Source organism: Ceratotherium simum, chromosome 34, assembly GCF_057802395.1.
Source record: "Ceratotherium simum simum isolate JZ-2026a chromosome 34, ASM5780239v1, whole genome shotgun sequence".
Taxonomy (NCBI): Eukaryota; Metazoa; Chordata; class Mammalia; order Perissodactyla; family Rhinocerotidae; genus Ceratotherium; species Ceratotherium simum.
In genome coordinates this window covers 6,342,710-6,359,404 of record NC_141933.1, presented here as the reverse complement: position 1 = coordinate 6,359,404, position 16,695 = coordinate 6,342,710, and the positions used below count along the sequence as shown (strand labels likewise).

At 42.2% G+C, this 16,695-nt stretch overlaps 1 protein-coding gene across 2 annotated transcripts in view; it reads left to right on the top strand.

Annotated features, from left to right (window-relative positions):
- Positions 1-237: 237 nt before the first annotated feature.
- The window catches only part of KDM2A (lysine demethylase 2A), a 97,923-nt gene continuing 81,465 nt past the window's right edge, over positions 238-16,695 (top strand). The window contains exons 1-2 of one of the 2 annotated variants that reach the window (XM_087422570.1): positions 238-283; positions 2,415-2,539. In XM_087422570.1, the coding sequence (XP_087278696.1) occupies positions 2,498-2,539 (42 nt within the window). In that variant the 5' untranslated portion in view covers positions 238-283; positions 2,415-2,497. Of the gene's footprint in view, positions 284-978; positions 1,203-2,414; positions 2,540-16,695 lie in introns of those variants that run through there. The other variant, XM_004437692.3, reaches the window with a different exon arrangement.

The following is a 16,695-nucleotide window of genomic DNA, read 5'->3' as shown; positions in this document are numbered from 1 at the left end:
CGAGGGCGTGTAGGGGGGAGGGCGCGCGCGGAGGAGGATCCGTGGCCTGCGCGCAGGCGCGAGCAGCGCGTCGGGCCCGAGCCCTGGAAGAAAGCCGGCGGGGAGCGGGGGCGGTGGGCCGGCGGGAGGGCGGGCAGGCTGACGCGAGGCGGGGCGGGGAGCCGCGTCGGCGTCGCCGGGCGCGGACGATTCGAGGCCGACGCATCCGCGCGTGCGCGCGCCGGCAGAGTGTCCGCGCTAGAGGGGAGTGACGCGTGCGCGTTCACGTGCGCCCGGGAGAGCGGTAAGAAGCGAAGGGAGGCTTGAAGGGGGGTGGGGGGTGGAGAGGCGAGCCGGAGGAGGGGTGGGGATGCGGCGCCTGCGCAGTGCGCCGCGGAGGAGCTGTGTGTATGTGAGAGTCTGACGGGTTCAAAATGGCGGCGGCTGCTTCAGCGGCTCCTCCTGTGTGAGGGAAACAACACCCCTCCCCGGCGGCGGCGGTGGCGGCGGCGGCTGCGGCTCAGGCTCACAGAGCACCTTCCCAGCGGCTGGGCCTGTCGCCGCTCTGTCTATCCTGGGCAGGGGGCGCTCCGGGAGGAGGGGCAACGCCAGGGGGCCCATCCCCCGGAGTCCCTCCTCTGCGACTGGGGAGTAGCCGGGGGCTCGTCCCGCAGCGCGGAGCCCGGGCTGAGAGGGAGACGCGAGGGGAGCCCGGGCCCCCAGCCCGGCGCGCCGCGCCGCTCCCGCCCCCTCCGCCCCCCGGGGCCGGGGCCGGGGCCCGCGTTCCGGGGGGCCGGGGCGGCGCGGGGAGCCTCGGGCCGGCCGGTCTCAGCTGATCGGCCGCCGCTCCCGGGCTCCGGAGGCGGCCGGGCGGCTGCTGGCCGAGGGCACGGCGAGGAGGGCGCTCCCCGCGGCCGGGGCTGGCCCGGGGCTCGGGCTCGGCTGCTGACCGCTGGCCCGGGGGAGGCGGGGGCGCCCCGGGCTCGGCGCCGAGGGGTCGCGCTCCCCTCTCCTGACGCCTCCGACTCCCGGGCTCCAAAGCCAGAAGAGGAGGTTTGATTCAGCGACTGTTTCCTCTCTTTTCCGGGTCGCTCCGACCCTTTTTGGATACTGGGTTGAGCTACGGAAAAAGCCGAAGTCGACGTTTGGGATTTAATTTGTCCTCCCAGTTTTTGGAATCTTTTACTTCTCACTTGGACAAGAACTCACGAGCAAAATCCCCGGTGAGATTCCCCCTCTTAACCCCCCCCACCTTGGAAGTTTGGTTCGCTATGTTATCTAAAGACTTAATGTAAAGTTTCTATTTCTTTTTCCGATGGGTGAACCATTGAAACGGTTTTCTCTCGGGTAGCCCGGCCAGATTGGCCGCTTTTCCTCTCCGGCCCTGGCTGCTTGCAAGCCCGGGCGGTTCTCGCCTAGGGGGTGCAGACACGGTTTTCCTCCCGACTTGGGGCGAGGGCTTCCTCCAGGAGGGCTTTGCCACGAACTGCTTTCGCAAGCTGTGTCATCGGGTCTTCTGTCTCGTAGCAGTTTTGAAAGGATGCTGTTAACGTGGCCGTCATGTAGTTACAAAAAGGAAAAAAAATCTGCATTTCCTATGGAAGCCATTATCCATGAGAATATTTAGAAAAAAGAAAAACCTTTCTTGGTATTATGGATCGACCGTCGCGCAAACCAGTCTTTAATTTTTGGAAAAGATGTATTTTATTTATATCTATAGGTAGAATCGTTTATTTTATTACTTGATCCGGGAGGATCTGATGGAATTTTTGTCCTTGATTTGCAACTTTCTTGAATCTGTTTCAGAGTTGTACATACCTTGTGTTGGGGTGGAGGGTTGGTTTGGGAATGAAAAGATCCGGGGAGTCTAGGAAGGAAGGCAACGATTGTGTGCGGCTTTACTAGAGGGGTATGGGAAATTGTTTTGGAGTCATTTTTTAAATCCTCATTTCTTGTCCTCTTTTTATATAGTTAGTCTGTCCTTTTTTCCTTTAGTTTCTAATTACCAGTGAGAGAGAACTAATTTGGTTAGGATCTGGATTAGTTCAGTGCCTGCTTCACCTGGTCAGCTCTCTAGAGAGAAAAGTCCTGTGTTCCCCCTCCCTTTTTTTTTTTTTTTTTTTTGCTAATGCTGACATGAAGGGGAGCCTTGCTTATTGTAATCCTGAGGGGAGAAACAAGTGGTATGGCCCGTCCACAAGGAACTGAAACCAACGTCTCCTTTTGCTTAGGCCTTGGACAGTTGTAATGTAATTAATATTGATCTTGACGTGGAACCACTTGCCCAAGAGCAGAGAGGTCCCAAACGGATGAAGAAGAACCAGATTCCTCAGAGAGCCTTTAATTTACACATTTCTTAAATGCTCCTTTTCCGTGAAAAGAAAGCTTGAGTTTGAGGATGAGTTCTCATCTCTGCTCCATATCGTTATCTTTAGTGTTGCAATCTGGTTCCTAAGGAGGAAGAGGAAGGCAGCCCTGGAGTGGTTTCTTTACAGTAATTTCAACAGAAGAGTGAGAGATGGAACCCGAAGAAGAAAGGATTCGTTACAGCCAGAGATTGGTTAGTATTTTCTTTTTTTTTTTTTTTTTTTAATTTTGAAGCAGAGTAACTATTTTGTTTCCATTTGTGAACATACTGTGATTAAAACTTTTCAGGTGGCTTTTCTGTGCACCAGAGGAGGAGGGAAGTTATATTAATATCTCATTTGGCTTTTAGGCCAACTAGTTAGAGCCTTAATATTCATCTTCTTTGGAAATGGAGTTACATGTAGCCTTTAACTTTTGTAGAAGCCGTTGTAAATCAAAGGATTTTGTGGATTACGTGACAAGGATTCCTAATTTTGCAATACTGACATTGTAATAAATTTAATTGATTAAGTCAGATTAGAATGTAAATTTTAGGAGCAGAACTGTTTGAGGAAGGTTAGTCCTATATAATTTTTTTAGATTATGATGTGCCAGGATTTGTGGCTTTGAGCTGGGGAGTAGAACTATGGATTCTTTTTTTTTTTTTAACAGGTTAACTGGAGGGTTGGAGGGGATTGATTGAGAATTGAGAGAAGGTAGAATACTGGATGCTGATAAAGTTCTGTGTTTTGTATTTTGGGAGGGATGTATGAGATACATCTTGTTAAAAGAAATTTTTACTTAGTAATGATTTGGTGGGAGTTAGCTTGTATGTGCATATGAATACTTGCTCCTTTAGGCCCTGCTTTCCTCTCAAGGTTTCCCTGTTGGAGTTTAAGAATTTGATTTTTGTTTTTCCCAGTGAAAGAGAGCTTTATTAATATTCTCACCATATATTCATTTCAGAAATTTGAATTTGTGATTGTAGACCGGATGGAGTAGAGGAAAGCCACAGAATTGTATATATTATGTGAAATTTGGTGAACTGAAAGACCTAGATTACTAAAGGAATTTATGGTAGTTTTATTTGGCTCTGCGTTTTAGACTGAGTTTGGAGGAAAAAAGAGTGATTCTCTAATCCATTTTCTGATGATCTCTACTCTTAAGAAAAGGCTACTTTTTTTTTTTTTTTAATGTGACTGTTGAAAAGGTATGGAGTGTATCGGCAAGTATATCCAGCAGGCGTATGTTCTGGCAAGGCTTATGTCAAAAATTTGCCTCTTGTCTCCCAATCCATGTGTTGAGATTAGAATTCTTTAACTTTTAGAAATAAAGTATATCAGTAGTGGAATTTGGTATGTTTAGGATTCATTTTTTGTTTTGACATTTCTTGAATTAAACTTAAATTCTTTGGGAAAAGTAAAGAAAGAGGATGCTGCAAAACTGTCTTCCCAGGTAGTTATTGCTATATGGAATTCATTTTTATGTCAAGCTTATAGAATTGTTGAGTTGTTACATATGAGAGATCTTGGGATCCAGTCTTTCAAAGGAAGAGCCTTTCAGCAAGCAAACATTGTCACCTTTTTTAACAAGGTAGGGGGGTGTAGTGGTAAGGAGATCCAAGGAATCGGTGACTTTTGTCCTGATAAGATAGGTATATATATTTTTTATTTTTTTGTGTGTGTGTGAGGAAGATTAGCTGTGAGCCAGGATCCGTTGCCAATCCTCCTCTTTTTGCTGAGGATCTTCCTCAGCCCTGGGCTAATATCCTTGCCCATCTTCCTCTACTTTATATGGGATGCCGCCACAGCATGGCTTGACAAGCTGAGCGTTGGTCCGCGCCCAGGATCTGAACCTGCGAACCCCAGGCCGCCAAAGCGGAGCGCTCGAACTCAACAGCTATGCCACTGGGCCGGCCCCTCAAGATATATATTTTTTTAGTTGTAAAGTGATTGCTACCTGTTGGACACATTAACCCTTTCCTTATCTAGCATATTTTTTTTTTCTTGTTCATGTGCTGCTGTAGCAGTGTTGTGTAAGAGGGTACATCAGATACTTTGGAGAATCTTTCTTACTTAGAATTTTGGGTAATAATCTTGAAGTTTAGGGTGACTGATGTCTGTTTTCCTTTGTACGATTACATGACAAATTATATCTGACGTGTAAATCCTTTCCATAACATAACTTGATATGAGACCTGTTGGTGGCTTATTTGAGTGTCAGTCTGCCTAACAAACTTTTAATGTCTCTTTAGTGTGTGCTTATATTACAGAATTCTCTACTGATTAAGTTAGATCTTAGTTGAGGAATTTTAAGACTAACATAAGGGCATAAAGGCCAATTTTTATAGTAGTTAACTATATATTTCTTAACACTGTGTCTGTCTTTAAAGTAGGTCAAAGTATAGAACTTATTTGGTTCTGCAGTTATTGGCCATGGAACATAAAGTTTGAAAGAGAGACGAAACAAGAGGCTTACTAATTTGGCTTAGTGATTAAAGTTTGTGTGGTCTCATGTAATGTATATTTGTCAAATTGAATTGAATCACCTCGTACATTGATTATAATGTTATTAACTGTTACTTCCATGTTGTTTTAGGGAACAAAACCTAAGTGGTCATCCTTCTGTGACGTACTGTCAAAATAGCTGCTTGGGAGAAAAAACGTAGTACCAGTATTAAAAGTCTGAATCCAAACTCATTTTGGAACAAGAATGACTTTTTTATGTTCAGAACCCTTTACCTATCTTTAAAAAAAAGTTGTTATTCTTACTAATGGGGATACTTTTCATGATTGAATAGCTCTTTTAATGCTTTTTACTGACATAGTTATTTCAAGTGCACATACTTAATTTGGTAAAGTAAATTCTGATATGTTTATATCGTCTTTGTGACAAGTCATTGTTTTTGTTTTTGTTTTGGTGAGGAAGACTGGCCCTGAGCTAACATCCGTTGACAATCCTCCTCTTTTTTTTCGCTTGAGGAAGATTAGCCCTGAGTTAATATCTGTGCCAGTCTTCCTCTGTTTTGTATGTGGGATGCCTCCACACATGGCTGATGAGTGGAATAGGTCCCTGCCCTGGATCTGAACCTGTGAACCTGGGCCACCGAAACAGATCGCGTGGAACTTGAACTACTCAGCCACAGGACCAGCCCCCGACAAGTCATTTTTCAAAAAGTCAAAAATACCTAGTTTTAAAAAAATTGGCCTATCTTTTGCCAAACTGTTATTTACATATTACATGTGGAAGAGAATTGTACCTTTGAAGATGGTGTGTATGTGTAGATTTGGGGTATAAGCTCTACTCTTTGGAACTAGAATACTTACTTTGCAGCGTAGACAAAGGACAATGGAGTGTAAACAATGTTTGACTTTTCTTAAGCAAGACATAGATTTTTTTTTAATAATGAAAAGATTAGTAGTTTTGTGTATAGATTCCTAGAACAAAGCCAAATCTCAAAGGCAAGTTGACATACCTGAGGAGGTATTCAAGTGAGAGGGGTAGAAGCTTCAGTTTTGGTGATGGGTGAATATTCGGTTGTCCTGAGGTAAATAGGATTTATTTTTGTATCTCTGGTAAATTTAGATGTAGGATCTTATTGAGAAACATTGACAGAAACTAAAGATGGAACTTTTTTTTTCTTCATTTTCTTCGTTTTTTTCTTCATTTGGTTTCAGGAGCCAAAGCGTTGAAGTAGTTTTGGATATTCGTCACTGTCCATGTATATTTAAGTATTTATTGATTTATAGGGAATGTTCATAATATCTTACAGTTTCTTCATCTAAAATGTTAAATCCTTAGCAGTTATAATTGGTGATCTTTTAGGTTTTTTGAAATCACACCAATCCTGAGTAAAACATTATTGCATGGAAAAGAAGGGCAAAATAAAGTGCATCTAAAGTAAATGCTTAAATAAAGATTTTTATGCTATGTCTTATGATGATGACCTTCACTTTTAACTTGGGACTTTTTTTTTATTAGAAAAGATGACCTTTGTTATATGTTTTAATATACTGGATATAATATCTGCCCTCAACCTGTGTAGTATATTATGCATATAGTTACATTTAGTATGGAAAAAATTCACTAGCCCCTGCCAAAGACAATTGTAGAAACAAATGAATACCTAAATCAATGTAAAAGAAAGTGAAGACAGTATCCTTCAGGGTAAAAGAAATTATGTAACCTGAATATTTTTTTCTCTTGAATTCACCTAAGCCTAGTAGTGTTATCTGAAGGGAGAGATGTTGATTTACTTGAGAATTCAGTTTGCTTGTCAATCTTGATGATGAGATTAAGAGATTTTTCTAAAGGATGTTATTATACTATTCAGTGTTCAATCCTGTTAGTGTGCCTTACATATGATTCTGTCTGAAATAGCTAAATCATTTATCTCTTGCAAGAAACTGGGGGCACTGAAGCCCTGATGATATTCTCACCTTTCTTTGGGTTACCCTTGAAATTGTCTCCCCAGATTCAGCAGCAATTACCAGATTATTCTTTTACAGATAGTCTCACTTTGAATGACCCTACTCTTTCTGACCAGGAATGGACTAGGCAAAATGAAATCCTGTTTTTTCCTCTAGCGTGGAAGTATCATATTGTTAACCAGAAAAAAATTATAAATGGTCTAAATAGTTGAATTTGCCTGTTTATAATTATTTCATTAGACTTAACCTTCAGTCTGTGTTGATGGAGGAGTACATTGTTCTGAGTCTTGCAGCCTCCTTCCTGGTGATGTAGGCAAAACTTGTTGCCCCTTTTCGGGTGATTCAAAATGCAGACAACGAGGGTGCTAATTCTTTTTTTTTTTTTTTTTTTCTGGTGAGAGAGATTTTTGTTGCCAATCTTCCTCTTTTTGCTGAGGAAGATTGGCCCTGAGCTAACATCTGTGCCCATCTTCCTCTATTTTATATATGGAACGCCGCCACAGCATGGCTTGATGAGTGGTGCGTAGGTCCGAGCCTGGGGTCTGAACCTGCGAATCCTGAGCTGCCAAAGTGGAGTGCACGAACTTAACCACTATGCTACCGGGCCGGCCCCCCTAATTCTTTATTCTTATGCATCAGTCTTCCACAGTAAGCTGTATTTGGGAGACCCAGAATGAGGACTATATTTAAGCCGTATCACTTTCTCTTGTTTTATTTTGCTGAGCACTGATCACTACCATACTTAAGTTTGTTTCTGCATCTCTCTCCATTAGAGTGTAAGCTCCTTGAGAGTTGGAACTTGGTTTTTGTTTATGGTATATGTTGGATTCTTTGAATAGTGCCTGACACATAGAAAGTGTTCAATAAGTAGCCTCAAAAAAAGAGAAAGTACTCAGTCTGCAACATCGAAAGTGCTCAATAAGTATTTGTTGATATTGTGGAAAGCCCTGATAAATACTTTTCTTTGCTACCAGTTTTCTTGAGTGCTAGGAATAGGCCACTAGAATGGAGGAGAGTTTAGTGTACAAGGATGAGCAAACTATCTGGGTATGGGGTCTTATAGTGTAAATAAGAACCAGAACAGCTATAACAAATAAAAACTTAAGCTTAGCATGCATGCCAGATGAACACATTTATAGTATTTGGGCCATTAGAGTAAATAAGAAAATATCTAGTTAACTTTATTTTATTTTTATTTTTATGGGGAAGATCAGCCCTGAGCTAACATCCATGCCAATCCTCCTCTTTTTGCTGAGGAAGACTGGCCCTGAGCTAATTTCTATTGCCAATCTTCCTCCTTTTTTTTTTCCCCCTTTTTCTCCCCAAAGCCCCAGTAGATAGTTATATGTCATAGTTGCACATCCTTCTAGTTGCTCTATGTGGGACGCTGCCTCAGCATGGCCTGACAAGCAGTGCATCGGTGCGTGCCCAGGATCCAAACCCGGGCCGCCAGTAGTGGAGCACGAGCACTTAACTGCTAAGCCACGGGCTGGCCCCAATCCAGTTAACTTTATTTATTTATTTACTAACTTATTTATTTATTTATTTATTTGTTTATTTATTTATTTATTTAGTGAGGAAGATCAGCCCTGAGCTAACATCCGTGCTAATCCTCCTCTTTTTGCTGAGGAAGATTGGCCCTGGGCTAACATCTGTGCCCATCTTCCTCTACTTTATATGTGGGACGCCTGCCACAGGATCTCTTAAGAAGAGGTGCGTAGGTCCGCGCCCAGGATCCGAACCTGCAAACCCCGGGCCACTAAAGCGGAGCACGTGAACTTAAACCACTACACCACTGGGCCAGCCCCAACATTCTTTGTTTTGTGTCCTTTTTTATTTTTCTTCTTGGAATGGACATCCTTAATCAGGTTTCATTAATTTGCTCTGTTTATCTCATTTTTGGAATAATACTGTATTTTGCGTTGTGCTTTCATATCAACAAAGGTTAAAATTCAATAAGCATTTATCATGTGCCAAGTACTAGACTAGGTCTTTCATATACATTACCTTATGTAATCCTCAAAACAACCCTGAAGGGAGATGGTATAGTTTTTTTTTTTTTTTAATAATTTTATTTATTTATTTTTTCCCCCCAAAGCCCCAGTAGATAGTTGTATGTCATAGCTGCACATCCTTCTAGTTGCTGCATGTGGGACGCGGCCTCAGCATGGCCTGACAAGTGGTGCATTGGTGCGCGCCCAGGATCCGAACCCGGGCTGCCAGCAGCAGAGCGCGTGCACTTAACCGCTAAGCCACGGGGCCGGCCCTGATGGTATAGTTTTAAATCTTAATTTTTTTGTTCTGGAAATGGAGACTTAGAGAATGGCCTTTTTTTTTTTTTTTTTTTTTGTGAGGAAGATCAGCCCTGAGCTAACATCCATGGTAATCCTCCTCTTTTTGCTGAGGAAGACTGGCTCTGAGCTAACATCTATTGCCAATCCTCCTCCTTTTTTTTTTTTTTTCCCCAAAGCCCCAGTAGAGAGTTGTATGTCATAGTTGCACATCCTTCTAGTTGCTGTATGTGGGACGCGGCCTCAGCATGGCCGGAGAAGCAGCGCGTCGGTGCGCGCCTGGTCCCGGGCCGCCAGTAGCGGAGCGCGCGCACTTAACCGCTAAGCCACGGGGCTGGCCCTAGAGAATGGCCTTGACTTGCCCCAGATCACAAAGTTGGTAAGGGGTAGAACCAGACCTTGAACCCCATGTTTCCCCTCTCACACCATTATCATCTTTTGTGATATATTTCATACAGAAAACAAATGATACCCACTTCTGTTGTAGGAAGTTGTAGGTTGAGTAGTTTCTCTTTTTTTGAGGTTACTTTTAAAATTTCTTCCCTAGCACATGTCTGCTTAACATCCTAACTGAGATCGTACAAATACCTGACAGCCAGTATTCGATCATGTTTAAAAAAAAAATTGGCACATTCTTTCTTTTTTTGAACTTTCAGCTTGTTGCACTTGATCTATTAAAACAGCAGGATTTGTGCAGTTTGTGTATATGTCAAGCCTTTTATTTATGCATGTCACTCATATCATTGTTTTCTGTTTTAAATTTTAGGTTCTTGGGGGTTTTCTCTATCTGTGAGTACTTGGTAAAAACTTAAACCATAAAGATAAAAGGCAGCAGATAGTGACCAAACGAGTGGTTTTGGCAAATACAGTGGTGAAGGCCTCCTTCAGGTAGGTAGAGAGGAGGAGGGAAGAGGGTGGCCTTGCAGGAGGTAAAGACAGCATAAGCTTTACTATGGAGTGGGATACCTATAAAGCCTATTCTGAGGACAGCCATTGGATTACCAGGAGTAAAGTAGAAGATTTGTTTTGGGAGGCACTATTGATAGTGTTGGGAACACATTTTAAACAATTATGAAAGCCAGGTATGGGAAATAGAGAGCCACCAGAAGTTGTGGTTTGTTTTGGTTGAGCAGTAATTTGATCAAAGTGATGTTTTAGGAGTAACTTTTTTGCAGTTTCGGGTCAGGGAAGTGTCTAAAAGGATATTGAAATAGATTACCTCTTCAGGTGATAGGTACCTAAACTCTAGGGCAGTGGTTCTTGTAGTGTGATCCCCTCACCAGCAGCAAAGCATTATCTGGGCACCTAGGAACACGTTAGAAATGGAAATTTTTGGACCCTGCCCCATACTTGCTGAATCAGAAACTCTGGGGTTGGGGCCCATGAATCTGTGTTTTAATAAGCCAGGTGATTCTGATGCATGCAAAAGTTTAAGAAGCACTGCTCTGGGGTATAGGTAGTAGAAATGGAAAGGAAGGGATAGAAGTGAGACACATGGGCAGTGGAGGACAGACAAAACTTGGTGACTGATGGATAGCAGCATGTTGTGATGGGAAAGGGTGCTTGATTGGGGATCATGAGCCCTGAGTCCTGGTATCACCTCCATCACAAACTATGGTTTTGAACAAGGGAACTGACCTCACGCTGGGGGAGTTGTACTAAGTGATTTCTGAGGATTTTGGAGGTAAAGGCAAATGAAGAATTAAGGTAGAATCTGGGATTAAGTCCGAGTTACCAGAAACTAGGCTGCCTACTTGATTAGAGGGAGGAATTTTTGAAAGGGGGAGGAGAGAACATGAGTGGATGTTTTAGACAGTTGAAACAAATTTATTTAAAGCAGGGGTTCTGGGCCGGCCCCGTGGCTTAGCGGTTAAGTGCGCGCGCTCCGCTGCTGGCGGCCGGGGTTCAGATCCTGGGTGCGCACCGACACACCGCTTCTCCGGCCGTGCTGAGGCCGTGTCCCATATACAGCAAGTAGAAGGATGTGCAGCTATGACATACAACTATCTACTGGGGTTTTAGGGGGAAAAATAAATAAATAAATAAAATTATAAAAAAAATAAATAAATAAAGCAGGGGTTCTCAATGGGGGTAATTTTGCCCCTTCAGGGACCATTTGGCTGTAGCTGGAGACATTTTTGATTGTCAGAGTAGGGGAGTACTACTGTCATTTTGGTGAGTAGAGGCTAGGGATGCTGCTAAAACATCCTAAATGCACAGCTCAGCCCTGCACAACAAAGAATTATCTGGTCCAAAACGTCAGTAGTGTGAGATTGAAAATTCTGATTGATTGAAAGGGAAATATTCAGTAGATAGGTCCTGTATCTATGTTTCCATCCTGATTATCTGCTGTTAACCTTAGAGTTTTAAGTCTAACACAAAACATCTCAGAAGCACTCTCAGATTGTATTTCCCAGGGCTTTGCCCAAAGTAAGCATGAAGTGGGGTGCTTTTGTTGAATTTTCACAAAACTAACTTCATGATCTTGACATATCCTCAACCCAGTTGCCAATTTCTTTATTAATGCTTTTAACTTATCCTAAGATCAACTTATTTGGGTAACCAAATTAAGTGTTCATTGTCTTGAAATCAATAGTTGTATAACAAGAAATTTCCTTCTGATATCCTCTTTGAAGGATAGAAAAATGAGATAAAAGCTGTGTGTTGATGTGAGCAAATATTGAAATATTATGAATTACCCTATAGCTGAATACCCCATGACCATTCCTGAGAAACAGCCTCTTGAGCTGATTGTGGCCTTCAGTGTGAATTCAAGGTAGCCCCAACCTTAATCCATCTCTTCATATCCCTGGATCACAGGAGTTAGGAACTCTTCTGTGTTAGGGCAGTAATCTGGTCAACCTACTCTTATTTTTGACAGAGACCATAAGAGACTGTAGATTCATAAATATAATGATCATTTTAGAGTAGTTTCCATAGTACTTCTCTGTTTCTTGTGTCTTTTGATCATCTTAATCTTTTCGATAATCACAGTTCTGCGGGTTGCCAGAACTTGGGGATGGTGCTGCCATGTTGCACAATTCCAGAAGGTGCCATTCACATATCTTAATCTACGTGAAAGACACTCTTGGAGTTTTGCAGTGTCCAAAGAAATGGTGACCTTTTGGGGTGAATAAGATAAAGGAAAAGTCATCTTGTATATTTGAAACAAGGGGGAGAGGGAAGCCTGATCTGATGGGTAATAGTACACATTAATTGAGTGTACTGTGTTTTTGGTACTGGCACTTTACATATATTAACTAATTCTCAACAACCCTTTGAGGTAGGTTCTATGATTCCCATTTTCTAGTTTGGAAACTGAGGCATAGAGCAGTTAAGTAACTTGTCTGAGGTTATCCAGCTAAGAAGAGAAAGAGCCAGGACTCAAAGTAGACAGTCTGACCCCCAAGCCTACTAAGCTATACTGCTGCTGATTTGACTTTGTTGGAGCACAGTTTTTAAATGTTTTGCTGATGAATTGAGGGTGTTCCTCAAGTCCTCCTTTCTCATTCAGGAGATTCATTCACTTAAATATTTGTTGAGTGATTACACCTGTGATGGGCACTGGACTTGGGACTTACTTTTTTAGAACTTCCCAAAACTGTGGTTTTAGATAGTGCTAAATGCTTTGAAGAAATTAAGAGAGTGATGAAATCCTTTTAGGGTGGGGATCACTTCTTGAGCTTGGGTGATCAGTAAAGGCTCCCTGAGAAGATGGCATTTTGTAACTGAGACCTGAGTGATAAGGAGCCAGTCTTGTGAAGTTCCAAGGGCTTAGGGGACCAGATCTGGGTCAACAGAGCTCTAAGTAGAGGGACCAGCTAAGGGAAAGCCTTATGGTACAAATGAGAAAATATTACAAGCACTTCAATCATGTGTCAGACACCATGCAAGGCTCTTGGGATACAGTGATGAGCAAGCATGATCCCTCTGCCTTGAAGCTTACAGTCTGATGGGGAAGTCAGACATTAAACAAATACTTATACTAGTAATATTAATTATAGTTAAGCAAAGGACTACAAGAGGAGATACAGGATGCAATGAGAGTGTATAATAGGGTGACCTAATCTAAACTTCAGGAGTGAGAAGAGACATCAGAGAACACTTTTCCTGAGAAAGCCTTTAAAGCTGAGACCTGAAGGGTGAGTAAGAGGTAACCAGGCATAAAGGAGAAGTGATTAGCATACGCAAGAACCCTGAGGTTGGAAGGAATCTGGCATGTTTGAGGAACTTACCAACCAAACAGAACCAAATGTGCCACTGTAACTAGAGAGAAGTGAATGGAGGAGAGAGTTAAAATCTTGATAAGATAGTAGGGGTCAAGTCCAGTAGGACTTTATTCTGAAGGCAGTGGGAAGGCAGAAGTTGAGCAGAGGAGTAATATGCTTGGACCAATATCAACAGCTATATTATAGAGAGAGGATCAGGAAGAGAGCAAGAATGGATTTGGTGAGGCCAATTATGAGGCTGCTGCAGTGGTTCAGATAAGATATGATGGTAGTATGGTTGAGAGTGCTGGCAGTAGAATTAGAAAGTTTTTTTGTTGTTTGTTTGTTGTTTTTTTGTTTGTTTTGTTTTTTTGTGAGGAAGAACCCCAGACCGCCAAAGCGGAGTACGTGAATCTAACCGCTATGCTGCTGGGCCGGCCCCTAGGAAGGTTTTGAGAAATATTTACGAAATAGAATCATAGGACTTTGGTTCATTGGCTATGTAGAGGGTGAGGTTAAGGGGGTACGTAGAAGCACAACTCCCAAGTTTTTCTCATGTGAGTAGCTTGTGGTGCAGTTTTATTATTGAGATAGAGCACACTGAAGGAAGAGCAGATTAGGAGATTGAGGGGAAGAGCATAAGTTCAGTTTTCAGTAAGTTTAGGTAGATTGAATACGAGGTGCTCTTGAGACATCCTGGTAGAACTGTTGAGTAGGTAACTGGTGATGACTCTGGGCCCTAGGAAGGGGTTATTAGCATACAGCTGGGTCTCAGACATTGGCATATGTATGGTAGTTGAAGTTGAGTAGACATGAAGTGGCTTACAAATGGAGTGAGAAGGAGGGGCTGAAGAGGTATAAATAAATCGAGAGTACAGTCATGCGCTTCATAACAGTGTTTCTGTCAATGACAGACCACATATACAGCAGTGGTCCCGTAAGATTAGTACCATATAGCCTAGGCTATACTATCTAGGTTTATGTAAGTGCACTCTGTGATGTTCACACAATGAAATCACCTAATGATGCATTTCTCAGAACATTTCCTTGTCATTGAGGGATACATGACTGTAGTGGTGTCTTGGAAGCCAAGGGATTATGGTACTTACTGTTCTAAGCATTAGTGTAATTTTACTCATTTAATGCTGATAACTCTATGAAGTAGATGCTTTTATTATCTCTATTTTATAGATCAGGAAAATGACACAAGAAGGGGCTATATAATTTTCCCAAGACCACCAGGTAGTAACTGGAGAAGTTGGTTTTTGAACCCAGATTTGTCTGGCTCCAGTTTGCATTCTTTTTTTTGTTTGTGTGTGAGGAAGATCGGCCCTGAGCTTATGTCCGTTGCCAGTCTTCTCTGTTTTTGCTGAGGAAGATTAGCCCCGAGCTAACATCTGTGCCCATCTTCCTCTATTTGTATATGGGACACCGCCACAGCATGGCCTGATGAGCGGTGTGTAGGTCTGTGCCCAGGATCCGAACCCGCGAACCCCGGGCCATTGAAGCAGAGTGCATGAACTTAACCACTACGGCACCGGGCCAGCCTCCAGTTTGTATTCTTAAACGCCACTTTATGCTGATAGTGTTTCAGGGTGATGTTGGCTTCATAGAATTGTTAGGAAGTGTTCCATTTTCCTCTCTTTTTTCGAATAGTTTGAGAAGGATGGGTATTTAATCTTCTTTGAATGTTTGGTAAAATTCACCGGAGAAGCCATCTGGTCCTGGGCTTTTATTTTTTGGGAGGTTTTTGATTACTGTTTCAATCTCTTTACTTGTGATTGGTCTATTCAGATTCTCTATTTCTTCTTGGTTCAGTTTTGGCAGGTTTTATGAGTCTAAGAATTTATCCATTTCTTCTAGATTGTCCAATTTGTTGGCATATCGTTTTTCATATTATTCTCTTATAATCCTTTGTATTTCTGTGGTATCTGTTGTAATTTCTCCTCTTTCATTTCTAATTTTATTTATTTGACCCTTTTCTCTTTTTTTCTTTGTGTGTCTGGCTAAGAGTTTGTCAATTTTGTTTATCTTCTCAAAGAACCAACTCTTTGTTTCATTAATCCTTTCTAGTGTTTTTTTGGTCTCAATTTCATTTATTTCTGCTCTAATTTTTATTATTGCCCTCCTGCTGACTTTGGGCTTTGTTTGTTCTTTTTCTAGTTCTGTTAGGCGTAATTTAAGGTTGCTTATTGGGATTTTTCTTGTTTGTTAAGGTGGGCCTGTACTGCTGTGAGTTTCCGTCTCAGGACTGCTTTTGCTGCATCCCATATGAGTTGGTATGCCATATTTTCATGTTGATTTGTTTCCGGATATTTTTTGATCTCTCCTTTAATTTCATCAATGATCCATTGGTTGTTCGGTAGCATGTTATTTAATCTCCACATCTTTGTCACTTTCCCAGTTATTTTCTTGTAGTTGATTTCTAGTTTCATAGTCTTATGATCTGAAAAGATGCTTGTTATGATTTTAGTCTTCTTTTTTTTTTTTGTGAGGAAGATCAGCCCTGAACTAATAACATCCATGCCAATCCTCCTCTTTTTTTTTTTTTTTTTTTTTTTGCTGAGGAAGACTGGCCCTGGGCTAACACCTGTGCCTGTCTTCCTCCACTTTATATGGGACGCCGCCACAGCATGGCCTGACAAGCGGTGCATTGGTGTGCTCCCGGGATCCGAACCTGGGCCACCAGCAGCGGAGCGTGCGCACTTAACCGCTACGCCATGGGGCCAGCCCCTGATTTCAATATTCTTAAATTTATTGAGGCTTGCCTTGTTTCCCAACATGTGGTCTATCCTTGAGAATGTTCCATGCATGCGTGAGAAGAATGTGTAGTCAGCTGTTTTTGGATGCAGTGCTCTGTATATGTCTAAGTCCATCTCATCTAGTTTTTCAAGTCTACTGTTTTCTTATTGACTTTTTGTCTGGATGATCTGTCCATTGATGTAAGTGGGGTATTAAGATCCCCTCGTTATTATTGTGGTGGTGTTAATATCTCCTTTTAGGTTTGTTAATAGTTGCTTTATGTACTTTGGTGCTCCTATGTTGTGTGCATATATATTTATATATAGTGATAGTGTTTCAAAGAGGAAGAAGTGGTCCACTGAGGTCGGTGCTGCTCAGAGGCCAAGTATATTGAAGACCGAGATTTCGATTGGATTTGGCAGCATAGAGGTTATTGGTGACTTTACACAGGAGTTTTAGTGGCATTTGGGGGCAGAAGACATTCTTCAAAATAAATGTGAGATTAAACAGAGGCAGTGAATGAAGAGAAGTTTAGAGACGTTCTGCTGTGAAGAGAGAAGGGGAGCAAGTCATAGCTGCAAGTTCAAGTGCAGGATCCAGAGAAGGTTCTCTTGGGTTTTTGTTTGTTTTGTTTTGTTTTAAGATGGAAGCAACCACTGCATTTTTTTGTTCATGGCATTATCAACTGTTACTCCTTCC